General features: G+C 68.7%; 8 protein-coding genes across 8 annotated transcripts; 3 read left to right on the top strand and 5 right to left on the bottom strand.

The window, feature by feature from the left end:
• Positions 1-1,026, bottom strand: FA09DRAFT_331180 (hypothetical protein). The gene is made up of 3 exons (XM_025742906.1): positions 807-1,026; positions 640-728; positions 1-557 (listed from the first exon to the last, which is right to left on the bottom strand). The coding sequence occupies exons 1-3, from the start codon at positions 987-989 to the stop codon at positions 158-160; spliced, it is 672 nt and encodes a 223-aa protein (XP_025596994.1). The 5' UTR covers positions 990-1,026; the 3' UTR covers positions 1-157.
• Positions 1,027-1,204: 178 nt separating this feature from the next.
• FA09DRAFT_331179 (hypothetical protein) lies at positions 1,205-2,365 on the top strand. The gene is made up of 2 exons (XM_025742905.1): positions 1,205-1,990; positions 2,053-2,365. Exons 1-2 carry the CDS (start codon positions 1,414-1,416, stop codon positions 2,292-2,294), a joined length of 819 nt encoding a protein of 272 aa, XP_025596993.1. The 5' UTR covers positions 1,205-1,413; the 3' UTR covers positions 2,295-2,365.
• A 238-nt stretch (positions 2,366-2,603) lies between these two features.
• FA09DRAFT_361849 (hypothetical protein) lies at positions 2,604-9,909 on the bottom strand (the record flags this gene model as incomplete). The annotated part of the gene is made up of 5 exons (XM_025745408.1): positions 8,943-9,909; positions 7,658-8,888; positions 6,368-7,597; positions 4,265-6,311; positions 2,604-4,213 (listed from the first exon to the last, which is right to left on the bottom strand). Exons 1-5 carry the CDS (start codon positions 9,551-9,553, stop codon positions 2,604-2,606), a joined length of 6,729 nt encoding a protein of 2,242 aa, XP_025596992.1. The 5' UTR covers positions 9,554-9,909.
• Positions 9,910-11,854: 1,945 nt separating this feature from the next.
• On the bottom strand, positions 11,855-12,010 carry FA09DRAFT_284339 (hypothetical protein; the record flags this gene model as incomplete). Its single annotated transcript, XM_025739867.1, has 1 exon — positions 11,855-12,010. A coding segment is annotated over one exon (156 nt), but the record flags the coding sequence as incomplete, so codon positions are not given.
• A 4,627-nt stretch (positions 12,011-16,637) lies between these two features.
• FA09DRAFT_361847 (hypothetical protein) lies at positions 16,638-17,666 on the top strand (the record flags this gene model as incomplete). The annotated part of the gene is made up of 2 exons (XM_025745407.1): positions 16,638-16,857; positions 17,350-17,666. 2 exons carry the CDS (start codon positions 16,638-16,640, stop codon positions 17,538-17,540), a joined length of 411 nt encoding a protein of 136 aa, XP_025596990.1. The 3' UTR covers positions 17,541-17,666.
• FA09DRAFT_331178 (MFS general substrate transporter) lies at positions 17,387-20,626 on the bottom strand. The gene is made up of 7 exons (XM_025742904.1): positions 20,422-20,626; positions 20,340-20,353; positions 20,210-20,279; positions 19,900-20,153; positions 19,831-19,841; positions 19,203-19,774; positions 17,387-19,149 (listed from the first exon to the last, which is right to left on the bottom strand). The coding sequence occupies exons 1-7, from the start codon at positions 20,567-20,569 to the stop codon at positions 17,708-17,710; spliced, it is 2,511 nt and encodes an 836-aa protein (XP_025596989.1). The 5' UTR covers positions 20,570-20,626; the 3' UTR covers positions 17,387-17,707.
• Positions 20,627-22,116: 1,490 nt separating this feature from the next.
• FA09DRAFT_299735 (hypothetical protein) lies at positions 22,117-24,445 on the top strand (the record flags this gene model as incomplete). Its single annotated transcript, XM_025740304.1, has 9 exons — positions 22,117-22,228; positions 22,323-22,471; positions 22,534-22,680; positions 22,739-22,809; positions 22,877-23,102; positions 23,162-23,279; positions 23,337-23,413; positions 23,473-23,711; positions 23,767-24,445. The coding sequence occupies 9 exons, from the start codon at positions 22,117-22,119 to the stop codon at positions 24,443-24,445; spliced, it is 1,818 nt and encodes a 605-aa protein (XP_025596988.1).
• Positions 24,446-24,630: 185 nt separating this feature from the next.
• On the bottom strand, positions 24,631-26,182 carry FA09DRAFT_346636 (S-adenosyl-L-methionine-dependent methyltransferase). Its single transcript, XM_025744763.1, has 6 exons — positions 25,880-26,182; positions 25,745-25,822; positions 25,400-25,685; positions 25,091-25,341; positions 24,933-25,037; positions 24,631-24,877 (listed from the first exon to the last, which is right to left on the bottom strand). Exons 1-6 carry the CDS (start codon positions 26,112-26,114, stop codon positions 24,675-24,677), a joined length of 1,158 nt encoding a protein of 385 aa, XP_025596987.1. The 5' UTR covers positions 26,115-26,182; the 3' UTR covers positions 24,631-24,674.
• Between the last annotated feature and the right edge of the window lie 35 nt (positions 26,183-26,217).

Genomic DNA, 26,217 nt, shown 5'->3' with positions numbered 1-26,217 from the left:
CGATGCCGCAAAAGGGCGGTAGACGAGCAGGACTTGACGATGGGGGGAGAGAGCGCGCCGGATTTTCCGCGCCCGTCATGTGAGGCAAATTGGCCAGCCGAGCCAACGTGCCGTTTTCCCGTGCCCCTCCTCCCATCCTTCACTCTCTCTCTCCCGCTCAAAGGCGAAGCACAAGCACGAAGAGCGCCACCTGCACGAGCAGCATGCCCGCCGACAGCAGCGCCACGACGTCGCCGGCGGTGAAGAGATGCGAGGCCATGGCCATGTGTCGCTGCCGCGTGCGGGGAGCCGTCGTGCGCGCGGTGCTTGTGGTGCTCGTCGCGCTGAGGGCGCTCGGAGCGCGAGACATTGCCTGGCTTGCTGGCCCTGCTGCTGCGGGCGCGAGCTGCACGCCCAGACCTGCGTCGTCGTGCGCAGCAGATGCAGGCGCAACAGCGCAGAGCAACGGCGTGGCCGTCGTGGGCGAAGGCGCGGGCGTGGGCAGGAAATGCACGACGAGATTGTGGCGATAGGCCGAGGCCAGCAGCAAGAGGAGGGCGAGGAGAGTGTATGCCAGCCTGCGCCCCCATGAGTACTTCGATTGTCAGCTTACAGCACGCAGGCCCGAGCGCAAAGCAAGGCAGACTGCGCCACACTGACCCGATGTAGTAGAAGTCGGCACTGAAGAGGCGCAGGATGACGACTGCATAGCCGAGCTGCGCGAGGGCTGTGCGAGCATAGGCTCCGTCCTGCACCGCCGAGCAGCCGCATGGGCAATGGGCGTCAGCGCTCCAGTCGCTGCTGTGGAGCTGAGAGCAGGGACGCACAAACGTGCGCTGCACCGCGCGCAGATCGGTCAGCTCGGCGTGCGAGACATGTGCGTATGCCTCGGCGGTCGCGGCTGCCGTTGCTGCGGCTGCCGCTGTGTCGCGTGCGCTCTCGGCAGCCTCTGCGGTGTGCACTTGGCCCGACAGGCGCGCCGCTGTTGCGCGCGGCGAGAAGAGCGGCATCGGCGAGCGTCGTCGCTGTGCACGCCTGTGGTTGCTGTTGTGGTCGGGAGAGTCGAGGGCGAGAGGCCGAGCGAACGCACCAGCACGCTGCACGGCCCGCGCCCCCCGCCGTCGAGGCGTTCAGGTTCCCACGCCTGTCAAGCGCATGGCGTGCTTTCGCCGCGCGTGCACGAGCTCCACCTTCTTCTTGCGCACGGGGCTTGGCTTCTTCCGGACCTCACTCTACTGCGCTCCTTCTCTCCCTGCCTCATCAACGCCCTCGCAGCTCGCGCCGCCATGGTCCACGCCGACGCCGCCACGCTGCCTGCCGCCGCGCTCGCCTCGCCCGCCGCCTTCTACGCGCACGTCGGCGAGCAGGTCGCCGCGCTGTGCGAGGGGCAGCGCGCCTGGGTGTGCAACCTGGCCAACGCCAGCAGCGTGCTGTATGCCGCGCTCAACGAGTGGAAGCGCAGCAGGGGCAAGCGCATCAACTGGGCCGGTGAGTGCGCAGCTAGGAGGCAAGAGGGGGAGCAGAGGGGCGCAAGGCGAGTCGCGAGCGGCGAGAGACAGGCGAGAGGCATCGCAGAGCGCGAGGAGGCAGGGTGGCAGCGAGGAGGCAGTGTGGCAGCGAGGAGAGGCGAGGGTGGGATCCGCAGGCAGGTACGGCTGGCCATGCGCAGGCCGTCTCCTTCGAACGTCAAGCCTGGCACCCCCAGCAGAGCCACAGCGGCAAGTCTTGCCGTCGTCCTTCTGCTGCGCCCGGCTTCTCTTTGGGGCGCAGCTCACTGACCTCTCTTGCCCCTCCCTTGCCCCTCTCTCTGTTCGTGGCTCAGGCTTCTACCTCCTCTCCCCTCTCATCCCTCATTCCGGCCCGCAAAAGCGGCCCACTCTGCTCCTCGCGCCCTTCCACGGCCTGCCCGCCTGCCAGGCCATTCCGTCCATCGCAGGCAAGGGCGTGTGCGCAGACGGCAGTGCCGTGCTGCCTCCCACCTCCGTCGTCGTGCGCGACACCGACGCGTACCGTGCGTCAGCTCCTGCCTCGGCTTCACTCCTGCTGTGCTGTGCTGACATGGCAAGAGAACAGCGGGCCACATCGCATGCGACAGTGCTTCGCGCTCCGAGATTGTCGTGCCGCTCGTTATTGCCCGCGGCCGCCTCTCGGCCTTCGACGCGAGCCGGCCAGAGTGGGCAGGCCGCGGAGACGGGCAAGACGTCATCATCGGCGTGCTGGACATCGACTGTGAACAGCTCGAGGGCTTCGACGACGAGGATCGCAAGGGCCTGGAGGGCATCGCGAGGCTCCTGGTCGATGCTTGCGATTGGTGATCGCGCGCAGCCCGCGTTTGTCACACCTCCTGCTCTAGACTACACACACCCTTAATCGATCTCTCTCTCTCTCTCTCTCTCGCACGGCGCGCTGATGGAATGTGCCGATAATCGTTGCCAAGACTGAATGGTGGGGGAAGTCGCGAGCGCATGAGGTGAAAGAGGTGGGAAAGAGAAGCCAAGTCTGGTGTGGTAGCGCATGAGGGAGAGGGAAAGAGGCATGGATGTAGGGGTCAATGCTGGACGGAAGGGATGATGGGATGGTGTGGCACTGGAGTGCCCGTCTAGCGCGCTCGGGCCTCGCACGCCTCACGACAGGTGGAAGCTCGTGCCGCCCTCGCGCATGGCCGTCTCGAGGCGGCGGCGCATGACGTCGCGGCTCGAGTAGGCGGGCAGCTTGAGGTAGTTGACGCACGTCATGACCGAGGGCAGGTAGTCGTCGGGCGTCAGCGGCGCCTCGTGCGGCCGCTTGACGATCGTCAGCTGCGGGTGCAGGCCCGCCAGGCCGCCGATGGGCAGCTTGGGCGAGCCCGTGAGCCACTGCAGGAAGCGCCGGCGCTCGTCGAGCGAGAAGGCCGCCATCAGCGCGACGACGTCGCGGAACGCCAGACTGTCGCCCGTGAAGCCGTGGTCGGGCTTGATGGCAGCCAGCAGCGTCGCCTCGCTCCAGTCCTCGTCAGTGTTGCCAAAGAGCAGCACGAGCTCGTCGGCACTGAAGCTGGCCATGCTGCCGAGCGGCAAGATGCCGTTGAAGCCGCGGCGGAAGGCGCGCACGTAGGGTCGCACGCCCTGCACGAGCGTGTGCGAGAGCACCTCGGCCACGTACTGCTGCACCGTGGCGCCCGTGACCGTCTCGCTGGCGCCGCCGGCGTGCAGCTCGTACTCGGCGCGGCCCGGAAGCGTAAAGTCGAGGCCGAGCGCCTCGACGTCGGCGGGCGGCATGGCAAGCAGCTGCTGCATGCTGCGCGCCAGCGCTGCGTCCACCTGCGCCAGCGTGGCGAGCGTCTCGGGCACACGGCCGTTGAGCAGCGCAGCGCGCAGGAACACCGACGAAAAGTGCACGTCGATGATGCGCGAGTCGAGCAGCGCCTTTGCGACGAACTGGCCCAGCACGACAAAGGACTGCAGCCGCAGATTCGTCTTTGCCGCCTCGCTCTCGGGCGTCTGTGCCGCCGCGCGCGTCGCGGCGTCGGCCACGGCCGGGAAGAGGCCCTGCTTGGCAGAGACGAAGCGCGAGTCGGCCGCGCCGGCGCCGTCGTCGCGCCAGAGGCCGAGATCCTTGCGTGCAAACTCCTTGCTGACGAGTGCGTAGAACTCGAGCGTTGGTCCCAGGCCCGTGCCGACCTCGTCGAAGTACTCGATCTCCAGCAGCGCCGACGACGAGCCGTAGAGCTCAAACACCTTGAGCGCCGAGCCGAAGATGTTCTGCCGCCCGATGCGCACCTTCTGCCGGCTCAGGCGGCCCACGACGGCACGCGCATCGTCGGTGCGCGACGCCGCCGCCGCCGACGAGGGATCCTGGTTGCGCGACTGCTGCGTCTGCCAGCGCGCGATGAGGCGCGGGCAGTCAAAGGCCGTGTTCTGCAGGAACGAGTAGCGCGCCTCGAAGGGGAAGAGGAAGGGGAACGTCTTGGGCAGCTCGAGCGCCCAGTCGGGCAGACACGCGCTCGCCACGACCAGCGGCTCCTCGAGCTGCCGGTTCAGCTTGGCCGTCAGCTTGTTGTTGACGAATGCGGCCTCGGAGAGCGCAGCCACGCCGGCACTCTCGCTGCGCGCTGGGTCCTGCCGCCACTCGGCGTTGAGCTCGTGCAGCACGCTCAGCAGCTGCAGAATTTTGGCGAACGACGCGTCCTCGGCGACAGAAGAGGGCAGCACGACGGCCGACGACGAGGCGTCCTCCGGCTCGGGCGTCGCGGCGGCTGTGCGAAGGTCAGCGGTGTGGCCCAGGCGTGCCTGCGCACGAAACTCACCCGCAGCAGGTGCGGGTGCCGGCCCGTCGACGCGGCGGAACTTGACCGTGTACACGTTGTTCCAAATGTGGCGGTGCAGGCCGGTGGTCTGGCGCTCCGGCGTCATCTCGAAATTGTGGATCGCACGGTAGATCGTCGAGTCGAGGCTGACGGGCTGTCCGCCGACCTCGAACACGAGGTGCCAGTCGTTTGGCTGCTTCTGCGCCATGGACGCGTACGACGGCTTCGGCGCAGCGGCCGTCTCGGTACTGCTGCCGCTGCCGCTCGCGGCGGTGGCTGCCGGGACCGCGGCGTTATTGCCCGAGCCTGACCGCGACGCGGCCGGCGTGCCCGCACTGGCGGAGCTCGCGTCGCCCGTGACCTTGAGGTTCACCGTGCGGTCCTCGTTGCTCGACGTCGACGTGTCGCCGGCACGCGCCGCGAAGCCCGACATGGCCGCGTCGTCGATGATGTCTTCCTCGTCGTAGTCGCCGCCGAACTCGTCCTCCTCGTCCATGGCGCCCATGAAGTCCTCAACGATGCGGCGCGCCGCAGCCGAGTTCTCATCCTCGCCCTCGTCGCGCGCGTCCGCGGCAGCAGCGGCTGCCGGGGCCTCGGCCTTCACATCAGCCTCAGCCTTGACGTCTGGCGCGCTGTCTGGCGCCTCGGCCTCGCCCAGCGCGCTTGCACCGCTGAGGCGCGAGCTGCGCCGCGGCTTCTCCGAAGCTTCGCTCGAGGAGGCCGGTGCAGCTGCAGCGCTCGACGAGCCGGCCTCTGCCGCGGCGCTGGACGCAGTGGCGGCAGGGGCGTCTGCTGCGCCAACTCTCTTGCGGCCACCTGCTGCGACGGCTGCGGCAGCGGCAGCGAGACCGGGCGGCAGCTCGAGCCCCGAGTCGGCCATTGCGGCCAGCATGCCGGAGAGGCGGGATGCCGCGCCGGCCCCAGCACCAATCGCCGACGGGCCGCCAGCGAGACCCGCGGCAATCTTGGGCCGCAGATAGTCGTTGACCGCCTGGAAAGGCGCGATGGCGTGGATGGTGATCAACGCATTCTGGCACGTGCGCGGGATGCCCGTCGTGTTGCCGTCGGCGACGAGCTTGAGGCGCACGGCGCGCGAGACGTTGGCCGTGGGGCTGCGCCGCGTGTCCTCGCCGCCACTGGTGATGGCCGCGGTGATCTCAAACTTCTCCAGGCGGCTCAGCGTCTCCTGCAGGCGGCGCACCAGCGCCGCCGCGGCCGTCGAGCCGCCGTCGGCAGAGCTGGCCATGAGTGCGTCGAGCAAGAGTGCCCGGCGCCGCTCTGTCGGCACAGCCGCCGAGTTGCCGACTGCAAACTCGTACAGCGCGTCGACGAGGCCGGAGCGCAGCAGCTCGAAGCTGGAGATGGGACTGTCGCGCTGCGAGAAGAGCGGCGCGATGGCCTGCAGCGTCTGCTCGGCTACAGCCTCGTCACCGACAGCCTCGGCACCAAGCGTGGCCGAGAGAGCCTGCAGGTTGTCGAGTGCACGCAGAGCCTCGGAGCCTTCGGCCGTGCCGCCCGCCACGACGTCCTCGTTGAAGCGGTCGCGCAGCAGGCGCGCGCGCCAGATGTTGGCGTCCTCCTGCTCCGTCGCAGCTGCGACGGCCGCATCTGCGCTGGTGACCGGCGGCTTCCTGGTAATGCTGCTGCCCGCCGCGAGAAAGCGTGCACTGGCCTCGGTGAGCTCGCGTGTCTGCTCGCGCAGCGCCTGCAGGCGCGCACGAGATGCCTCGGGGCTGGCGTCGTCGGCGCGACGGCCATCGCCAGCGAGGGCCTGGAGCAGCTGTGCAGATGCCGAGACCGAGGGGTTGGTCGCTGCAGGCTTGTCATCGCGCGTCTTGGAGGGCGAGGCGGCCACCGTCGATGCCGTCGGCTCCTTGTTGGCAATGTCCTCGATCTCCCACACGACGCCCTCGCGGCGCAGAGCGGCGCTGTACACGCTCGGCAGCTTGGCGTTGAGCAGTTCGACCATCTGCAGCGCGCCCAGGACCAGCGCCGGGTTGTCGCGTGCAGACAGGATGCTCGCTGCGAAGCTGGCCAGCGGGACGTTCTGATGGTCGACGCGTGATCAGCAAGAGATGATGGAGCCGCACCAGCACAACTCACGTCAAGCACCTCGCTGAGCGGCTCGGCCTCGACGAAGCTGACGATCTTGAGGATGCCCGAGAGGGCCTTTGTGCGCACATGCAGCGCCACGCTGGCGGCGTACACCTCGACGAGCGTGGGCAGGACGAGCTGTGTGAAGCGCTTGACGAGCGCCTTGCGCTCCGTGAGCATCTCGACGCGCTTGGCCTGTGCCGACTCCTTTGCCAGCTCGCGCTCCGTCTTGACGCGCTCGCTCTTGATCGGCACGTCGGCAGAGGGCGCCGGCGCCGCGCTCGAAGAAGCCGTTGCGCTCGCCATCTCGGCGTCGGGCTCCTGCTTGATGGCCGTGTTGCCGCCCTTTGCGGCCGCCGCCTTTGCGCGCTGTGCCGCACGCGCATTCTTGGCATCGCGGCTCTTCTTGCGCAGGTACGCCTTCTCGCTGTAGGCGCGTGCATCGAAGACGCCGTCGCGTGGCAGCGGCGGCATGAGCTCTCCCACGAGCGAGAGCGCCTCCTGCACTTGCTCTTTGGGCCGCTGTGCCAGGTTCTGCAGCACCGCCACGTCGGCCACGGCCACGCTGTCGACGACGAGAGCATCACTGGCCTGCGCCACGACGGCAATGGGCGCCGCCTCGGCAGAGCCAGACGCCGCGCCGCCCGCGCCTTCGGTCTCACCGGGCACGGAATCCAGCGCCGCAGGTCCACGGCCGCCCGAGCCGTCCTCTGCCGGTGCCGGTGATCCAGTGAGCAGCAGATAGAGCGTCTCGACGATGTTGTGCTCGAGCAGCATCACGGCCACCTTGGGACTGGCGTGCGCGGCCGAGCTGAGCATCTTGAGGATGTCGGTGTACGTCGATGTGCTGACGGCGGTGGCGCCGCCGCCGCCGCCCGAGACACCGGCAGCCGAGCCGGGCAGCAGGATGGCGTTGACGGCAGAGAGGAGCTCGCCGGTCAGAAGCTGCTCCAGCAGCTCGCCATGATGGCGGTAGCTCTCGACGGCACGCACGACGCACTTGCATGCCGACTCGACGAGGCGCTGATCCGCGTAGCCCAGCACGTTCTGGATGATCGGCATCACCTCGCGCACCTTTGCAAACGACTCCTCGCCCAGCTTGCGGCAGCAGTGCGCCGCCGCCTGCATGGCCGTGCGCTGCACGTGCACGCCGAAGAAGTCGATGAACTGCAGCATGGCCAGCAGGCCGCCCTCGCGCACGATGGCCGTCGGATACTCGGCCGAGATCTTCTCGAGCGTCTGTGGGAGAAGCGTCAGTGCGCAGTCGCGGACGCAGCACGCGCGCGTGGCGCAGCTCACCTGCAGCACCTGCTCCGCCAGATCGATGAACTGAATCTCCTTGAGCTTCGAGAGGAGCACGGGCAGCAGGCCCATGCCGACGACCTGGTGGGCGGCGTACGGCATCGCCTCGATGAGGTTGGCAAGACAGCGGCACGCCAGCAGTGCGGCCTCGCCGTTGTCCTCGGCCGTGGCGGCCGCAATAGCGGCGGCGTTGAGGCGTTCCTCCTCGTCGCCGCTGTCCTCTGCCGCTGCGCCAGCAGCACCGGCCTCGCTCGGCTTGGGCCCGCCCATGAGGTGAATGAGCTCGCGGACGAAGCTCTCGAGCGGAAAGTAGCCGGCGAGCGTGTCTTCATTGCTCATGCTGAGCACCTCGCTGAGCTCCTGTAGCGCCACGAGCTGGATCGTCGGGTCGCCATAGTTGCGCAGCGACGCCAGCAGGGTGCGGAAGCGGCCCGAGAGGCCCGACATGTAGCCTGCCATGGCGCGCAGCTGGCCATAGGCGCCCGTCGCGCCAAGACCGCCATCGCCGTACGGGTCATCCATGTCGTCCTCGTCGTCGTACGGACCCTCATCCTCATCGTCATCCTCGTCGTCCTCGTCCATCTGCAGCGCGCCAAAGGGACTGGCGCCGCTGTCGGCTGCCGCGTCTTCGTCGTCATCGTCGCCCTCGTCCTCTTCGTCCTCGGGACTGTGGCTACCGCTGAGTTCGCTGAAGGAGTACTTGGCCTCTGCCTCGGCCTCGGCCTCGTCGGCAGCGTCGGCGAGCGCGGCACCGGCCTCGACGTCGACCTCCATCTGGTCGTCGTCGCACTCGGCCTTCATGCGCGGCGGCGCGTCCGAGGCGCCGCGCGCCGCTGCCGCACGCGAGCCACGCGCGCCAGAGCTGCGCGCCTTGCTCTTGCCCTTGGCCGCCACGGCTGCGGCGCGGCTGCCGCCGGCGCTGCTGCCCGCGACGTCGACCGTAGAGCCCGAGGCGGAGCTGTTGGACACTCGAGGACCGCTCATGCTGGAGCGCGTCTTGCGGCGAGAACTCGCGGCGCCGCTGCGGCTGCTGCTGGGCTCGGCTGCTTGGTCGGCGAGCGAGGCGGCAGAAGCACGAGGGCGCAGGTTGTAGGCGCCGCTGTCCGAGTGGCGCTGGCGCTTGGCGCTGCGCGACGAGTCGCTGCTTGGACCGGCGGGCTCGGCCTGCTCGGGCGAGATCTGGCGCTTCTTGCCCTTGCTGGACGAAGACGCTGCGAGCGTCGAGGCCCTGGAGGGAGAGGGATCAGCTGCTGCGCGTGAGCGGAGCGAGAGAATGACCCACCTGGAGCGGAGCGAGCGTGCAGACGCGCGAGTCTTGGACGCACGAGACGGCGTGGCGTCTGATGCAGCAGCGGCAGTGGTCTCGGCGTCGTGCTCGTCGTCGAGGTCCTGCGGCGCAGCGCGCTTCTTGAGTGCACGCGACGACGACGAGGCGGCAGAGGCAGGCACGGTGGCCGGCGTGCTGTATGCCGTCGTGGCCGGCGTGTCTGCAGGCGAGCGGGCGCGCTGGCTGAGCGACGAGGCGTCGCTGCCGGAGCTGCGCTTGGAGCGGCGCGACGACGAGGCGCTGGAGAGCGACGACGGCGAGGCGGCGCTGGCGGGCGATGCAACGGCGGCGGCAGCTGCGGCGGCGGCAGCGCGAGTGACGCGGCGAGCGCTGTGTGCGGAAGCAGGCGGGGCGGCGGCGGCGGCGGCGGCGCTGCTGCTGCTGCTGCTGCTGCTGCCAGTGCCGGTGTCTAGGGTGGTGGAGGAGCGAGTGTGGCGCTTGGCGGCGGCGAGGGCAGGCGTGTGCGGCGCGGCGGCGGGTGCAGCAGATGCAGTGTCGGGAGCAGGGAGTGACGGCGCGTGTGTGGTGGGGTGACTCGGGTTAGACTGCGCGCGCGAGTCCTCCATTAGATGTCGGCGCAGCTCGCACGGCAGGGCTTGGGCTTCGGAGAGAAGGCGAAGAGCGACTGGCGGCAAGGGCGTCGAGTTGGTGCGCGAGAGGCAGGCAAGTGCGGGTGCGGGCAGCGCGGCGCTGTGAGGGCGCAGCAGAGACCGCGAGCGCTGGCGCACTTGCGAGCGGTGGGCAGAGTCAGGGGCAGCACGACGCAGACGCAGCGAGGGGCTGCATGCGTGGGGGCGGGCGCAGCAGGCGAGGCGAGAGTGGAGGCGAGCCGGGCGGCGTGGCGGTGCGGTGCGGGTGGTGGGAGGGAGAGACGGCCTTGCGGGAGCTGACTTGAGGCAGGCCGGGCGGTGGTGATGGTGGGCGAGGAGAAGGGAGCGGGGCGCGCCGCGCAGTCGAGGCGAGCCGAGGTCGATCAGCGGCCGTCACGCCTGCGCCGTGCACGACTCGCGAGGCGCGAGGGTCGCTCGCGCGGCCGGCCAGCGTCATCACAGGGCAGCCGGGAGCGCCAGGCACGCACGCCGTGTCAGATGCAGCCGCCGTGCGCCTTCGACGGCCCTCTGTCCGCGCAGGGGCTCGCTCCCACGCCGCACGTGACGGCAGCCCCAAGACGAGGTCCCGCGAGGCCCTGGCGTTCGCACCAGCCGTCTCTCGGCACCGGCTCGCTCTCACAGCGCCCAGCAGCACAGGGTGACAATGACGATGCAAATTGCAGGCGGCGCTGCGGGCGCGCGCGACGGGCATGGCGACAAAGAGAAGGAGGCAACGCTGGCGCGAGGCAGATCGCGAGGCAGAGCGCTGGGGGCCGGAATAAGGAGAAGGCAGACCACGTCGGGTGACTGGAGAGAAGCAGGCAGCGGGCCGCACAGGGGAGATGGGGTGATCCGGAGCAGAATAAGAGAAACCTGGGTGGAAGGGCGAGGTGCTTTGCGGTGCGAAGGGATAGAGGGGACCAGAGAGCAGAGAGAGGGAGCGGAGAGGAGCGCGCATGGGAAGCAGGAGACCGGCCGGATGGAGGCGAGGGGTGGAGGAGCGGAGGGGCTGGGCTGCCAGCGTGTCCCAGGCAGGCAATGCCGAGGGAGACAGTTGAGTGGAGCGATTCGGAGATTGAGGATGCGAAGAAAGATGCGCGAGGTGGAATTGCCGGGCGTTGTGCGCCTAGCCAACAGCTCGTGGCGAGTGGAACGCCAGCAGGCTCGTGACGCTCTCGCGGCGGCTCAGGGCGCCGGCCGCGCTCGCGAGGACACTGCTGGGCACACTGCTTGCCGTGACGGCCGCCGCGGCAGCCGCAGTGGTAGCAGCTGCCATCTCGGGCTCCTCGGCGACGTCCGGCGGCGGAGGCAGACCGTAAGCGTATGCCGCTGGTTGACCGCCGCTCGCACTGGCGCCCCAGGTGCTGCCGGCGCCGAAGGCCGTCGAGCCGGCCGAGGAAGGGAAGAGCGAGGGGGGAGCCTTTGCCGCTGCGCCTCCATTTGCACTGCCGCCTGCATCTGGACTGCTGCTCTCGGCGCCCGAGTAGCCCGCACTGAGCACATCCACGCTCTCCGTGCGCGCCATGGGCGGCCTGCCCGCGCCGCCTCGTGCTGCAGGTTCGCCGTCCGACGCTCCGTCTGCATGAGCACCGGGCGCACCGCGCGACCACGCAAGCAGCAGATCATCGCTCATGCCGCTCGTCGAGCTTGGCGGCTGCGAGGGAGAGTAGTTGACGCCGTGTCCGCCTCCTCCTAGCGAAGGCGACGAGTGCTGTTGCTGCAACGCGGTGCGCTGAGGCATGAACGGGGCCTGTGCGCGAGCACGCGGAGAGCCGGGAGCAATGCCGTACGGCGGCATCTGCAGGCCGCCGCCGCCGTAGTGAGCCTGCGGAGCTGGCGCAGAGACGACGCGCGTGTGGGCTTGCTGTTGCATATAGTGCGAGTGTTGCTGCTGCTGCTGCTGCTGCTGGTGCTGCTGTTGCTGCTGCTGCTCATGCCAGCTGCTCTGGCTCGCCGCGCCGCCCGAGTAGGCACGCTCCCGACTCGCGTCGGCCTCGCTGGTGCCGCGTGCGGCCTCGCCGACGGACGAGTCGCCCATGTCCTCGTTGCCGTCGTCGTAGTCGTCGTGCTCCATGTCGTCGTCGTACTCGCCGCCCTCGTCGCCGCCGTCGCCGTTGTGCGGGCCGCCGTGCGGGCCGCCGCTGCCGCTCTTGGCGTCGCCGCCCGGACCCTTGCCGTCGCCGTCGCGCGAGTTGTTCGACGCTCCGCAGCCCTGCAAGATGAGATGTGAGCCTACAGGTCGGACGCAGACACTATGCCCGCAACTGCGCAGCTCACCTTGACAAGCATGTGTCGCTTCAGCGCATCCTTGCGGCTGAAGCTCTTGCCGCAGCTGCATGCAAACGGCCGCGTGGCCAGATGCCCACGCTGGTGGCGCTTGAGATCGTGGTTGCGCTGGAAGCGCGCCGGGCAGCCGGCGTACTGGCAGCGGAAGTTGCGCGGCACGTCGCTCTCGATGCGTGGGCCGGAGCGCGGACGTGGCTTGCTCATGTCGAAGCCGCCGGCCGTCATCATGTGGCCGTAGGGATGCGGCGCGCCGTACATGTCACCGCCGCCGCCGCCGCCACCGCCGTGATGCAGCGCCATGACGGCAGGGTGCGAAGGCCCACTCATGCCAGGCGCCCATGCGGGGCGTGGCGCGCCGTAGCCGGCGTGCGACATGCTCATCATAGACGGCACGGGTCCCGGGTGGGAGTATGCCGGCGCGTAGCCGCCCGCCGCAGCGCTCGAGGCCGCGATGCTGGCGGCATAGGCGCTCGAGGGGCCCAAGCTGTCGCTCGAAGGCCCGCCGGCGCCGAGCGAGCCGTCGAGCGGCGGCGCACTGCCGCGCGAGGGACGCCGCAGATCCGTCCATGCTGCGGGGATCGAGGCCGAGGGCCCGGGACCCGAGAGCGCAGAGACGGCGTAGAAGGGCACGTCTGCGGCGCCGGAGCTGGGCGGCGCACTACTCGTGCCGCCGGGCCCGCCCTCGAACGGATGCAGCGACGAGCCATATGGCGGGGCGTTGTGGCGCGGGTACGTCGAGCCACTCGTCGCGGGCCCGGCAATGGCGCCGCGCCGCTGCGTGGGGATGCCGATGGGCGCCAGCACGGGCAGTTCGTCGCTGCCGTCGACGCTGCCGCCGGACGGGCTGGGGCCGCGCGAGCCACGGCGTGCGCGGCCCAGCGGCGGGAAGGGCAGCGACGGGCCCGACGCACCGCTGACGGCGCCGCGACGCCGTGGAATGGGCGGCGGCAGCGTGAGGCTGGAGAGGACGTCGCTCGAGGCGTCGTCGCCCGTCAGTGCGCCGAGGCGCCGGCGCGGAATGATGGGCGACACGTACGGCGACGACGGCGACGAGGAGCGTGCGCCGGGTGCTGCCGCAGATGCGCCGGCGGCCGTGGGAGTGCCCTCGGGCGCACTGCTGCCGCTGCCGCTGCCGCCGGCGAGAGGCGGCAGCGAGGGCGACGTGCCGTGCGGGGACGCCATGGCAGGCGTGCGCGCGCGCGACGGGGAGCTGGAAGGAATAGAGGAGACGCGAGAGCGCGGCTGCCGGGGTGAGGATGAGCAGAGGAGTGCGGAATGGACGCGCGTGCGAGAGATGCTGGTGCTGGGAGCAGGGATGGCGAAGGCGCGACGGTGCGGGCGAAGGGCGAAGGCGACACGGCGACGCGGACGGCGGCGTCGGGGCAGCGCAGGCGGCGCGCAGGCGCACGGCAGGCGGCGAGCGGGGCGTGGACCTGCCTTGCCTGGCCCTCGGAGCGCCGCCCGCGAACGGCGCGACGCGGCGTCGGTGGCTGGCCGCGGGTGCAGCGCAGCAGGTCGCAGGCGAGGTGCAGCCGCGGGCACGCGGGCAGCGGGCAGCGGCACCCGGGCAGCCGCGCCGCCGCACGCGCGCAAAAGGAGCGAGACAGGCACCGTGGCGCCTGCCAGACGCCAGCCCAGCTGCCGCACCCCGAGCTGGCGCCGGAGCAGCGCTCGTGCTGCCCTGCCGCCGAAGCACCCCTCACGCCTCACGCTCCGCCGCCGCCATCGCGCCACGCGCCGGCGCCCGGCTTCAGGGTGCGCGCCGCGCCGCAGCACTGCCGCCGAGCCGCATGCTGCGCCTGCCGGGATCCATCCGGCCGGGCGCGCTTGGCCCAGCGCATCGCCTCCGAGGCCGCCTCCTCGCTGCATCCTGCGCGGCTAGCGTGGCAGCTGTCGCACCGTGGCAGCGCGCCGGCCGATTTCTGATTCGACGGAGGCGGCGCAGGGGGTGCAGAGCCGACGGCTTCGCAGGTGCAGCACAAGATCGCGCTGCTGCGCATGCAGCGGCGCGCGCGGAGCAAAGGCGAGCCGGGCGGGAAGGGAGCTGCAGCGGCGGGCGCGGTTGCGGGCGGCAGGCGGCAGAGCGCATCGCGAGAGCCGAAGCCGGCCCGCGAGAGAGGGGCAGCGCCACCGATGCGATCTTGCCGCTGCATCTGCCGACGGCCAGCAGTCTCGAGCACGAGAGCGCGGCGCAGGAGCACACGGGCAGCGCATGCGGCGCAGGCACCCCTTCATTACTCTTGTGCTGTGCGCACGAGGGCAGAATTTGAAGCTTCGGCTTCAGGAGAGTGGTTCCAGAGGCTCCAAAGTGAAAGTGTAGAAGCCAGGCACTCGGCCGCAGCACGGCCGCCTCGCCTTCTCTTCCGGCAATTGGGCGATGCGGCTGTGCGGCAATACCCCCCTCTCGGGTGCTCTCTCTCGCGTGCTCTTGTCCGTCAACCCTCGTGCGAGGGCCAACTGCTCCAAGAGACAGTTCGCATGCGTAGAGTTTGAGCGACGAGCGCTGCAAAGGCGCATCGTGTCTCTCCCGGCGCTTCGGCGCCTGCCTGCTTGCGCGCTGTCAGGAGGTCTCGAGGGCGAGGGACGAGGGAGGAGCAGCGAGAAGAGATATGCCCGTGCCAGAGCGGCAGCATGCAGCCCACAGCACGAGCGCCGCGCAGTCCACACATCACACCGGGTGCGGCGGAACCGAGGCCGAGGCAGCTGAGCAGTCATCGAAGCGCCCGCAAGCGACGGACGTGTGGCTTGGTCGCGCTTTCGGGGGCGGCGCCATCGCGCACGCGGAACGGCGACAGGCGTGGCGCCCCTGCGGCTGCTGCGCTGCACCTGTGCGCTGCGGCGACGCTAGCAACTTGACAGCCTTCACGGCACGTCAGCTGTGTCGGCGCTCGCAGTGTGGCGTTTGCATGCAGCCGCCGTGCAGAGCCGCCCCGGGTGAGATCCGCAGGCGCGGCCGCAGCGCAGCGGCCAAGGGCGCACGGCGACGACGACCTCATCCGCCGGTGCCGCCGCCGTCTCTCAAGCTCAGCCTCGGCGATGTCCGACGACGAAGGGCGAATTTGGCCGCAGCGACGACTCACACGCCTGCGCGGTTGCGTACGGTCACCGACAGCGAATGAGAGCCCACAATCCTCTGCCTCGGGTCGCCTGCGCGAGCTTCGACGCATGCAGAGCCACGGGGCGCCGAATGCGAGACAGACGCGTCGTTCCCGTGAGGTCGTCACACTCACGACGGCGGCCTGGCGAATGTCTCGTCTATCTTCCCGTGCCGCCAGCCCGTCGCCTCACAATGGAGAGCCATCTGATATTCGAGCTCGTTGGGCGCTCCCGCGGCGCTCAAGCCGAGCGGCGCCCCTAGCCGCCAGCTCCGAGAGCTGAGATCCGGGACGCGCTCGTGTGGCTGAACGCGGAGCACCATCGTGCAGGACGCCGCTCTCCGCGCTTCTCTCCGCCCGTCACCGCGACGGCAGGTCACTGCCGCGGAAAGAGGCGCCAAGCTGTGCTGAAGCACAGCCCAGAGTGCTGGCTGTGCGATGCCGTCGTTGTGTGCGTGCCTGTCTCACGGAGCAGCTGCTGCAGACTCGAGTGCATCGGTAAGCTGTCCTCTCAGCATGCCGCCTGCCCGCTGCACTGCAGGCTCGTCGGCAGCTTTCTCTCCCTTGTTTATCCCCCTCGCTCGGCACTTGCTCGGTGCCCAAGGAGCGGAGCAGGGGACGGAGACCAGGGACGGGGAGATGCGAACATGTCGCGCCTTGCTCTCACCGTCGCGGCACGGTAGTCGTCCGCGTCTGCCGTCGTTGCCGCCGTACGCGTGAGCGTGTCCTTCGCCACGGTTGGTCATCGCTGCGTCTGCGGAACAAGGACATGCCGAAGCGACCCGGGTCCGCTTCGACCGCCAGCATCAGCATGCCACGGCGAGTCGGCGGCAATCAGAAGGCCGCAGCCGACGACCGACGGCTGACGCGCCATGCCATCCTGCATCAGCTGCTGGACGCTGCGAGCGCCCCGTGTGGCGCAGGCGTGCGACCTGTTTGTGGACGCGGGCCACGAGCATGGGCGGACTTGTCCATCCACGCCGAGCACCGCAGAGGAGGCAACTACAAGCCTGCTTGCTGTGTGAGTCGGAACCTTGATACGCCAGCACCCTCTGCAGCGTCTTCGCAGCACGCAGAGCAGTGTCGTGCTTGCGGGCAGACGAGGTGTTGAAGAGCAGCGCATTCCGCCGCTGCACCCTCTCTTGCTCTCCTCTGCTTCTCCATGGCAACACACGGCCTGCTTCCGCAGAACGCCACCCTTCTCGAGCGTCCGAGCTCCGTTGTGCATTGCTCCGGCAGCGGCGAGCTGCGACGACCCCGTGCGCCGGGACACTTGCAGCACGTAGCTGCATCCCGGACGGCTCCGTGAGAAGCCCTCTGGGGGTGGCTGAGCCGCCGGCTGCGCTGCACCCTGGAGGTCAGGGGTCCAGCTTGCAATGACCAGCCACCGCCAAGAGCCGCGCGCCCAGGGATGGTCCGTGCGGCTCTGGCGCTTGTCATCGTGATGCCTGCAATGCTGAAGCAACCATCAAGAGTATCTGGTGCGCGTCTTGAGACCATCGTGCTGCGGAGGCGTCGTTGGGGGGCGGTGGACGCTTCGGAGGACGAGGGGAGGCCGTGCTTAGGTAACCGCGGCGCGCCACCGGCGGCCGAGTGCGGGGCGCGCCTCAAGATGGCGCAGTCGAGTCCGAGTGCGCATCTCCTGCCTCCCTCCTCACCTCCACTTCCTCGTCCTCGCCATGCTCGCCCTTCGCACCGCACTCCTGCCGCCGCTGCGCCTTTCTTGCGCCTCGGCGCGCACACTGCGCACCTCCGCCTGCGCCTTGCAGCAGGGCGAGGGCAGCAGCAGCAGCAGCGGCGGCGGCGGCGGCAACGGCAAGCTCTTCAGCCGGCCAGGCCCGCCTTCCTTGCCGCCGCGCGAACAGAGGGAGTTCGAGAAGCTCGTCAAGGAGAAGAGCAGTGAGTCGTCGCCGTCGCGTGCAGCTAAGGACGAGGAGGGCAATGGAGCAAGCAGCACGGCTCGGGAGCCAGACAAGGCCGGCGCGGTGGCAAGGAGGACTGCTCTGGAGCTAGACAGGACCGGCGCGGTGGCGACACTCTGCACCGCGCGGTGATGCCCTGCCTGGCGCTGGACGTGACGAACCCCGCGAGCTGCCGGCGGCACTCGCTGGCGACGAGGCGCGGACGACGACGCATGGACGCCTCGAGCGAGCCCTGCACGCACCCGTGTCGGAGTGGCAAGCGCGGCTGCGCTCGCCGACCGTGGGAGGATGATCGCTCGGCGTGCAATCAGGGGCAGTGCAATGGCCGTGTGGTGATCTATGCGCGCGCTTGCCTCCGTCCTTCAGAGACAGTCTTGATCTCCTTCTCGCTCAGACGTTGCACGTCCTTGCCTCGTTCGCACCTCCTGCTATCCGCGCGTGGGCAATCGCTGAGCCTATCCTCTTTCAGACGCACTGCAATTCACCTCGGCCCAAGTGCCCTCCGACGGCGATCCCGTGCATCCCGATGCGCGGCGCAAGCCTTCGCCCGACTTTGAGGGCGAGACGAACCCCGAGACGGGCGAGGTGGGCGGCCCAAAGCAGGACCCCCTCACCTGGGCGCGCGAGTGGAGCTACGGTGGCCGCGCCACGGACTTCTGATGTGCCGAGGGATCGGTCATCCACATCGAGAGTGGCGACCTGACGTCGCGTGCGCGCACCTCTGCCGGCGCACTACCCTTTCGCCTTGCGTCGATCCCGCTCCGAATGCATCACGCCTCTTCTGCGGCTCTTCAGGGCAATGTATAATATAGCCTCCGCGTGCTGCGCTACGGTATCAAGTGCACCTCAAATGCGCCTCTCAGCGCATTGACGAGCCACAGTCTACCTCCTCTCTGCAATTCGCTCTTGAGGCGTGCCACGCTGATCTCTTCTTCGCGCACCGCGCCTCGTCGCAGCAGTTCGCTGCGCACCACTCCCGGCAGCAGCGGCAGGCGCCTTGGAGGCGTGACGAAGCGCGCTACGGGCCTCTCTTCTGCTTCTCCTGCTGCGGATGACGAGGAAGAAGGAGCGAGCTGTAGCAACACAGAGGCAATGCTGCTCTCCGTCAGTAGTCGCTCGCCGCTCTCTTCGAGCCAGAGCAGCACGTCAAAGCACGCTGCTTGGTCCCTCGCCGCAGCAGGAGCACCCAGCGTGGCGTGCACCCGAGAGCGAGCTTCGTCGTAGATGCCGCGCGCAGATGTCTTGTGGCGGAGCACTACGTCGTCGAGTGTGCCAGTGCGCGGCCGAGTTGCTTCGACGTCGAGCCTGACGGAAGGAGATTGCGGCACTTGCGAGAGAGCATAGTGTTGCACTGCCACGACTCCTTCTTCTCGTGAAAGGGCCAGTCTGACTCGCCGCGCCTCGGTCTGACCATCTAGCGCCTCGTGCAGCGCCTGCAGCAGACGCTCCTCCGAGAGCGCGGCGTAGCTGGCAGGCGTCTGCCACGCGGACGGCGCGGCTGCGTGCAGCGCCGCCACGGCAGTGGAGAGACGTCGCAGATGCTCGCGCAGCAGAGGGATGCGGCGTGCGAGCACATGAGTCGAGACGACGTCGCCCTGCGTGCGTGGTGATGCCTCGTGGAGCATGGCGCAGAGCTGCGGCGGAAGCAGGGATTCGAGCGTCGCCGCGGGCGTCGCGGCTGCGGAGAGAAGCATCGTCGTAAAGACTTCCGCGGGTGCGGCCTCACCATCGGCGGCCATCGGGGCTGGGGCCGCTAGCACACGCTTCTCCTTGCGCCAGCGCGCCTTGTTGGCGTCGCGGATGCGCAGCGAGAGGAGCCATGTGAGGGCGGCGATGGCGAAGAGTGTGTACCAAACGAGTTGGCCGCCGAGGAGGTCGGGATGTTCAATGGAAAAGGCGAAGAGGGAGCTGCTGCCAATCGGCCCGATGGCTCTTGCCAGACTGCCGAGACTTTGCGCCAGCCCATTGACGCGGCCCAAGCTGGCGCGGTTCGGCGCGATGTTGTTGATGCACAGCGTGCCCGTGACGATGCTCATGCCGCCGATGCTGCGCACCACGAGAATGACGCCGAGCACGCTCCAGACCTGCGCACGGCCCAGCAAAGCAGCGGCGTGTGCAAGCGGAAAGAGCAGAAAGGCAGAGGCGAAGAAGGGCAGCACGCGCTTGAGCAACGGCTGAGGTCCACCGATGCGCCCTTCGAGGTAGGGAAAGAGGAAGAGCTGCACGAAGATGGCACACACGCCGTTGGCGGCAAGGAGGTTGCCGATATCTGCGCGAGCTTGTTGAGCACACGGGTGGCGCCTGGCGCGCTCAGCCACTCACCCGCCTTGCTGAAGCTCAGCCCGCCCTCGGCCACGTCGGTGTAGCAAAAGAGCGGCAGGGCAGCCATGTAGGAGATGTTGATGAGGTTGATGAGCGCCTGGTTCGTCAGCACCTTGATGACATTGCCAGTGAGGATGGCACGGAATGGCACCGGCAGCTCCTCCTGCGCTGCTTGGCGCTCTGCGGCCGCTGCCGCCTCGCCGGCACGTCGAGCTGCCAGGCGCGAAGCTGCGCGTGCAAGGGTGGCGCGATGCAAGTCGGGCTCGGAGAGACGATGCGTGAGCGTGGGCGTGGCGCTGCCCTCTGGTGTCTCGTTGCTCTCGTCCCGGGGAGAGGGCGGCGGTGCAGCCTTGGAAGGCAGCGTCTCCTCGAGGTAGAAAAAGCCAATGACGAGGCCCACGACATTGAGTGCGCCCGCGACGCCGCATGGCAGCCAGTATGGATACGTGGCCAGGAACTCGGAGCGTCCGAAAAGCCAGGGAAACGCATGCACGGGGTCAGAGAGTGTGCCGCCGAGGGTGGGGCCGATGATGCTGCCGATGGCATACATGAGCGGCAGAAAGGAGAAGGCGCTGTGACGAGGACGTGTCAGTCTCGGCCGCATCTCCCCGAGCTGGCCGCGACTCACCGCGCTTGATTCTGCAGCGATGCACAGTGTCAGCACGGCACGATGGCTTCGCGCAAAGGCCGAGCTCACCGTCTCGTCCGTCAGTTCGCCAAGCACAGAGCGGATGACGGCCACGTTGCCGTTCATCAGGCCGTTGAGCGCGCGCGCGGCGATCATCTGATTGAAGCTGCGCGAAAGACCAAAAGCATTGACCGAGGCAAAGGTGCCCAGCAGGCCAATGAGCAGCACGGGCTTACGTCCGATGCGATCGCTCAGCGAGCCCCAGAGCAGGCCGGTGAGGAACTGCACGAGCGCAAAGAGCGACTCGACGAGGCCGGCGTAGTCTGAGCGAGGAGGTGATGAGCGGTGAAAGTGAGAGAATGGTTGCGCAGCAACTCACAGCCTATCTGCTTGCTCGGCACGCCAGGCAGATTGTCGTGCAGCATCTGCGGCACAAAGGGAAAGATGCACTGCGAGAGGCGCGCGCATCAGCCATGAGTCAGCGCTTCGTCGTCGCCTCTGGCGCTGACCGTGAACGCAATAGCTGCCGGAGAAGCCAAGCGTCAGCATCAGCACGTACGCAGCAGTCGACGCCCCCTCCGACAGACTTACGCTCGCTGAGGCGCATCAGACAGAGCACAAAGAGCTGCATGCGCGGCAGCGGCGTCTTGCGCGGCGGCGGCGCAGCTTGCTGGGCCAGCAGCGGCGCGCGTTCGTCGTCATCGCGCCCACGACGGCGCAGCCGGGAGAAGAGACCCATGAGCCCGTCCAGTGCGGCCTATTGACGCTCCTGCGAGTGCGGAGGCTTGTGTCGAGGTGGTGAGGAGAGAAGCACGACGAGTGGAGGTGCAGGCGCGCTTAGCCAGCCGCGGCCGCGCCGTGCCGGTCCCTGCATCGGACTTGCTCGGCGCCCGGACCGACGGGTGGCAGAGCATGCCTTCAAGGGAGCAGCCACATGACGCTCGCTCTGCGGTGAGGAGGCCAGGAAGGAGTGACAGCGGTTCCTAGCCGCTGCTCTTTGTGTCTTTCTCGATGGCAGAAGGAGCGCTCCCGGCGGCGTTGGAGCAGCAGGGCGCGCGCCGGGAAGGACACCCCTGAGAGGCCCTCGCGCGTACCTCTCTCAACCTGCAGTCGCAGTGGCCGCACCTCTCTATTTGCAGCATCACCCAGGCACGGGCAGTCTGTACCTCTCTCTCTCGAGCAACGCCATCCCCATCGCGTGCGTGCCTGCGAGAAGGGGTCGTGCACCGCAGCGCCGGGACCGATGTGTTTGCATCCGGCGGCGCACCAGCACGGCGGTCTCACACCTCGCTGCAGCATCAGCTCCGCCTTTTGTGCGCATCGCGCATGAGGCACCCGCGCGGCCTCGGAGAGCATGCTGGAGGGTGTGCGCGCGTGAAGCCGCTGTCGCCTCGGAGGAGAGCTCTTTCAGCGTCCACAGAGGCCGTCTGAGCAGCTCGAGCAGCGCGATACGACGCCGTGCCCATGGCGGAGTTGAGGCCCGCTGTGAGACAGCGGCAGAAAGCCGTGGCGGCAGCGCGAGGGGAGCGTCGCGCGGCGACGGCGTGCCTGCGCTCGGTCCCCGCCTCTCTCACGGCGCGCCGCCTGCGCCGATGCCGTCGGGCTGCGCTGCCACGCTAAGCTGCGCTTTAGAGCTGCGTGGGCGCAGCGGCGCATGCAGCGCTCTCTCGGGCTTCCTTGTGCTTGTTCCGCGCGACGGCGCTTGCCTCCCAACTCTGACTGCCTCCGCCTCCCGCTCCCGCTCCCGCTCCCTCACCGCCGCAGCTTCTCTTGCCTCCGGCGCCGCAGCTGCTGCACCTCGCTGCACCTCCGCACGCCGCCGCGCAGCCGTGGCTCGCTCGCGTGCCCTTTCTCCCTCTCCTCTCCACCACCTCAGGCCTCTCTCCGCGATGGCCTTCGGCTCCAACCGCTCCTCGTCGTCGCATACGTCGCCGTCGCAGAGCAACCTCAACGGCGGCAGTGCTGCCGCGGCGGCGGCGCGCGACTCTGCTTCCTACGGCAACGGCAACGGCGCGGCGGCCGCCGGCAATGGCAATGGCGCGCAGCCGAGCAGCTCCTACGTGCAGTACCTCGCCGACGGCGGCATTGCGCCGAAGCCGCAGCGCCGCGCCGGCAAGGACTGGCTGCCGTACCAGGGCGAGCGGCAGCTGATCATCAGCATTGACCTGGGTGCGTGTGTGGGAGGAGCGAAGCGGGTGAATAGCGAGAGGGGGTTGAGACGCCGCGCAGCGAACGCGCAGGACATCTGCGCTCCGTGCCGCAATAGCGCGTCCCGCACCCCTGCTGATGCACACGGCACACCTCGCAGGAACAACGTACAGCGGAGCATCGTACTGCATTCTCGAGCCGGGCAAGAAGCCGCGCATCGAGGACTGCCGCGCATACCCAGGGCAGGCCAGTGGCTTGTGTGAGTAGGCCGTGCAGCGCAGCCGCGGCGCAGGTAGAAGGGCCTGCTGCAGGCGGCAGCTGGCGAGCTGCACCAGCGTCCGCAGTGCTGATGTCTGTCGCGCGCTCAGCAAAGGTGCCGTCGGTCGTGACATACGACGCCGCGGGCAATGCGCGCTTCTTTGGTGCCGAGGCAGAGGGGCCAGACGCAGATCTCGTGCTCGACGAGGGCGGCGCGCAGATTCGCTGGTGGAAGGTGCGTAGAGTGTGAGGGCATCGTGCCAAGGCGGCGATGCTGAAGCTCTGGGCGTCGCACAGCTGCATCTCAAGCCGGCACATCTGCACGTCATTCTCGCAGGCGACTCCAACGAGAGCACGGACCAGCTGGATCTCGACCCCCTGCCCGAGGGTGTTACGCCCGAGCAGGTCTGCAGTGCCTTTCTGGCGTACATCATCCGCTGTGTCGTGAGTGGCCGGGCGGAGCGCTTGTCGCCGCAGTGTGAGCTCATGATGCGACAAACAGGGCGCATATATCTTCTCGCGCCTGCACAACGGTGCAGAGGTGCTGCAGACGCTGGGACAGAACACGTCGTAGTGAGTCGGCCCTGGCAGCGTGGCGCGCGTGCGGTCCGGTTGACCCCTCGCTGTCCGCGTTGCGCAGCATCATCACGACGCCGTGTGGCTGGGAGCTGGCGCAGCAGCAGGTGCTGCGGCAGGCGTGCATCAACGCACAGCTCATCCCGCCGGAGCGCAGCGATGCGATTCGCTTCGTCACCGAGGCCGAGGCGTCGATCAACTACTGTGCCATGTCGGCCGCCGGCGACTGGCTGGACCGGCCCGGCTCGCATCTCATCGTCCTCGATGCGGGCGGCGGAACGATTGATATTGTGAGCGCGCGCGGCTGTCCGGCCAAGCCTGAACGTCTGCTGATTTGCGGCCTTTGCAGACAACATACGAGGTCACGAGCGTGTGGCCCGCGATAGAGTGCCGCGAGGTGGGCGTGAGCGATTGCATCATCGGCGGCAGCGCCACGGTGGATCACCGCGCCATGCTCCTGATCCAGGGTAAGCCAAGCGGCTTGCAGAATGCGCGGAGAGCGCCTCGCTGACTCGCACGTCTAGACCGGCTGAGGGGCACGCGCTGGGACAATTTTGAGGACCTGCGGCACCTGCGCCAGGCCTTCTCGGAGGGCATCAAGGTGAGCGCGCGAGGAACGGGACAGACTGCGGCGAGGTGGCTGACGCGGCCACGCCACAGCAATCCTTTGCGCGCGCCGACGTCGAGCAGATCCTGCTGCCGATTGGCTCGTCGTCGGAGTCCGACGCCAACATTGGGCTGCGGCGTGGCAAGCTCATCTTCACGGGCAAGGAGATTGCCGATCTGTTCGAGCCGAGCATCAAGGCAACGGTTGAGTCGATCGAGCGGCGGGTGGCGCAGTGCGGCGGCGCCGGCAACGGGCCAATCACCGTCGCGGCTGTCGGCGGCTTCAGCGAGAGGTGCGTGGCAGACAAATGGCGTGCAACATGGCGAGCGACTGACGCGCTGCCTCAGCGAGTACTACCGCAACGAGGTGCAGCGCCGTCTGGGGCCGAGCGTGCAGCTCACAAAGCCCGACGAGAGCACTGCCAAGGCCGTCGCTTCGGGCTCGCTGGTGTGGCTCATCGACGGCGTCGTCTCCTCGCGTGTCTCGCGCCTCGACTACGGCATCAAGTGCGCCACGGTGTACAAGCCCGAGAAGGCGGCACACGCGGCGCGGCGCGCACAGGTGTACAGCGGCGTCGATGGCACACAGCACTTGTCGGGTGCCTTTGGCTGCGTGCTGCGCAAGGGCACGAGCGGCAGGGACGACGAGGAGCACATCTCGCCCTTTGTCCTGACGTGGATCCAGGGCGTGCCGTGCACAGCCAACATCTCGCTCTTTGTGTACCGTGGAGAGGAGGAGCATCCAGAGGTGAGCAGCGCAGAGCCGTTACTGTACCGTCGCTGCATGGCTGACGCTCGCGCGGCTCAGTTTGTCGACGAGGCGGGCTTCGAGCAGCTTGCGACGTTCATCATCGAGTGCGTGGCGCAGAGAGGCGCACGCTCTGCCTCTTCGCGTGCTGACACCTGCACACCCAGCATGGAGCCGTTCCGCCCCTTGCTCAAGCTGTGCAAGTCGAGCGACGGCGGCGAGTACATCCGCGCCGGTGCGTATGCTGCGTTCCTGCTGCTGTGCCCTCGCCTCGGCTGACGCACTGCTCTCCTTCAGATGTCGAGCTCGCAATGCGCCTCAGGTGCGTGCCTGCTCCGCAGTGCCAATTCTCGCCCAACTGACGGCCCCTCTTCGCAGCGCCACCGAGCTCTCTGCCCAGTGTCTCTTCCGCCACGGCGGCTCGCTCTACCGCGGCCCCGTCTCTGTTGCCGCGACGCACAATTGATATCCCCCCCTCCTGGATCACCACCGCGCACCTGCGCTCACGTCAGAAGACGTTCATTCGACAGAGGGGGATGCGGAAGCTGTCGAGCGTCCAGTAGCTGCGCAGCGTGCCCTGCCATGTCTCCTCGGTGAGCTGTGGGCGCATCTCCTCCCACTCGGTGCCGAGTCCAATGCCGCGCAGGTCGAGCTCGGCCACGCGCGTGTATACGTCGTACAGGAAGCGGTTCGTGCCGGCGAGGCCGTGGACTGTGTGGGAGATGAGCTGGCTGCGGCTGCCGCACGTCTCGCGTCTGCGCCTCACAGAAGGAGAAGCGAGCGTCGGGCCCCGAGACGAGATTGGGCAGCTCCTCGAAGAAGGCGCGCAGGGCCGCATAGTCTTCGCTGTACGTGTCGGTGTAGATGACGTCTGGGGCGTGGGGCTCAGCGCACATGCAGCTGCAGGGACCTCACGCCACGCACCAAAGTCGCCCAGCTCCGCCAGGCAGTCCTGCCATCTGCGCTCCCAGATCTCGACGCCCGGCAGCTTGTCCCAGCCCTTTGCACGCAGATGTGCCAGCACGTCTGGATGCGGCTCGACAATGACATGCCGGCCAGGCTTGTAGCGCTGGAGGAAGCCGTCGATGATGCCCAGCCCGAAGCCAATGTTCAGCGCCGAGAAGCCGTCGCGCTGCCCCTCGCAGAGCAGCGCGGCTGTGCGCTCCATGATGTCGCTTGTGATGAGACGCGTGTCAGCACGCATGCGCGCATCAGGGCTGCGACAAGACTCACGTCTCCCACGCCGCCATGACGACGCCGCCGTCGCGGTCAACACACCGCTCCTTGCCGTCGGCGCCCGTCTCGAAGCGCAGCTTGCTCGCGAGAAAGGCCTTTGGATCGGCGCCCACCTCGTCGCCGCTGTCGACGCGCAGCACCAGGCTGCCATCGGCGGCGATCTGCGCGCTGCCGCTCGTCGACGCCTCTGCCTCGGCTTCGGCCTCCTCACCTCCGCCCTCGAGCCGCTGCTGCTCGGCCTTCTGCGCCAGCAGGTTGCGGATGACGGTCTGCCGCACTGCCTCTGGAGCGCTGGCGCGTGAGACACATCACACAGCGCAGCGCACGCCATGCAGCACGCACCATCGAGGATTGTCTGGTACGTGGCGCCGTCGTTGAGCGACCAGGCGACCTCGGCGGCCGTGTAGCCGTTCACGTCCACTGCCGCAGGTCAGCGATGCACGCAGCTGCAGCAGCCACACATCTGCCGCGACTCACCGGCATTCCAGATGGCGCCGCGCCGCAGCAGCAGGCGGCAGAGCTTTGCGTCGCCGCGCTCGGCGGCGTAGTGCAGCGCATCCCACCCCAGCGTCGCCTCGTCCTCCCACCACACGTCGGCGCCGGCGTCGAGCAGCGCCTTGGCCTGCGCCGCATCGCCGGCCGCGGCGGCCGCGTGCAGCTCGAGGTTGCGCGAGACGCGTGCGGCGTCGAGGCCGGCGGGCGGTGCGGACATGGCGAGCGAGTGTGGTGGAGAGAGAGGCAGGCCGGGTGAGCGAAGGTTGCGGGTGCCGCGCGGCACTCGGCACTCGGCACGCGGCGAGCCCACGCCGCCCGTT

This window comes from Tilletiopsis washingtonensis, assembly GCF_003144115.1.
Source record: "Tilletiopsis washingtonensis strain MCA 4186 unplaced genomic scaffold FA09scaffold_16, whole genome shotgun sequence".
In the NCBI taxonomy this organism is placed as follows: Eukaryota; Fungi; Basidiomycota; class Exobasidiomycetes; order Entylomatales; genus Tilletiopsis; species Tilletiopsis washingtonensis.
The sequence above is the reverse complement of the archived record's forward strand: the minus strand, read 5'-3'. Positions and strand labels throughout refer to the sequence as shown.

Excerpts from the sequence above, each read along its gene's own strand:
- FA09DRAFT_331180 (XM_025742906.1), bottom strand. The coding sequence starts at position 989 with ATGCCGCTCTTCTCGCCGCGCGCAACAGCGGCGCGCCTGTCGGGCCAA. Across the intron at positions 729-806 it reads GCGCGGTGCAGCGCACGTTT|GACGGAGCCTATGCTCGCAC; the intron begins GTGCGTCCCTGC and ends TCGGCGGTGCAG. Across the intron at positions 558-639 it reads GCCGACTTCTACTACATCGG|GCTGGCATACACTCTCCTCG; the intron begins GTCAGTGTGGCG and ends ATGGGGGCGCAG.
- FA09DRAFT_331179 (XM_025742905.1), top strand. The coding sequence starts at position 1,414 with ATGCCGCGCTCAACGAGTGGAAGCGCAGCAGGGGCAAGCGCATCAACT. Across the intron at positions 1,991-2,052 it reads GCGCGACACCGACGCGTACC|CGGGCCACATCGCATGCGAC; the intron begins GTGCGTCAGCTC and ends GCAAGAGAACAG.
- FA09DRAFT_331178 (XM_025742904.1), bottom strand. The coding sequence starts at position 20,569 with ATGGGTCTCTTCTCCCGGCTGCGCCGTCGTGGGCGCGATGACGACGAA. Across the intron at positions 20,154-20,209 it reads GCCGAGCAAGCAGATAGGCT|ACTACGCCGGCCTCGTCGAG; the intron begins GTGAGTTGCTGC and ends CTCCTCGCTCAG. Across the intron at positions 19,150-19,202 it reads GCTGAGCTTCAGCAAGGCGG|ATATCGGCAACCTCCTTGCC; the intron begins GTGAGTGGCTGA and ends AAGCTCGCGCAG.
- FA09DRAFT_346636 (XM_025744763.1), bottom strand. The coding sequence starts at position 26,114 with ATGTCCGCACCGCCCGCCGGCCTCGACGCCGCACGCGTCTCGCGCAAC. Across the intron at positions 25,342-25,399 it reads GTCATGGCGGCGTGGGAGAC|CGACATCATGGAGCGCACAG; the intron begins GTGAGTCTTGTC and ends TCTCATCACAAG. Across the intron at positions 25,038-25,090 it reads GGCGGAGCTGGGCGACTTTG|ACGTCATCTACACCGACACG; the intron begins GTGCGTGGCGTG and ends CCCACGCCCCAG.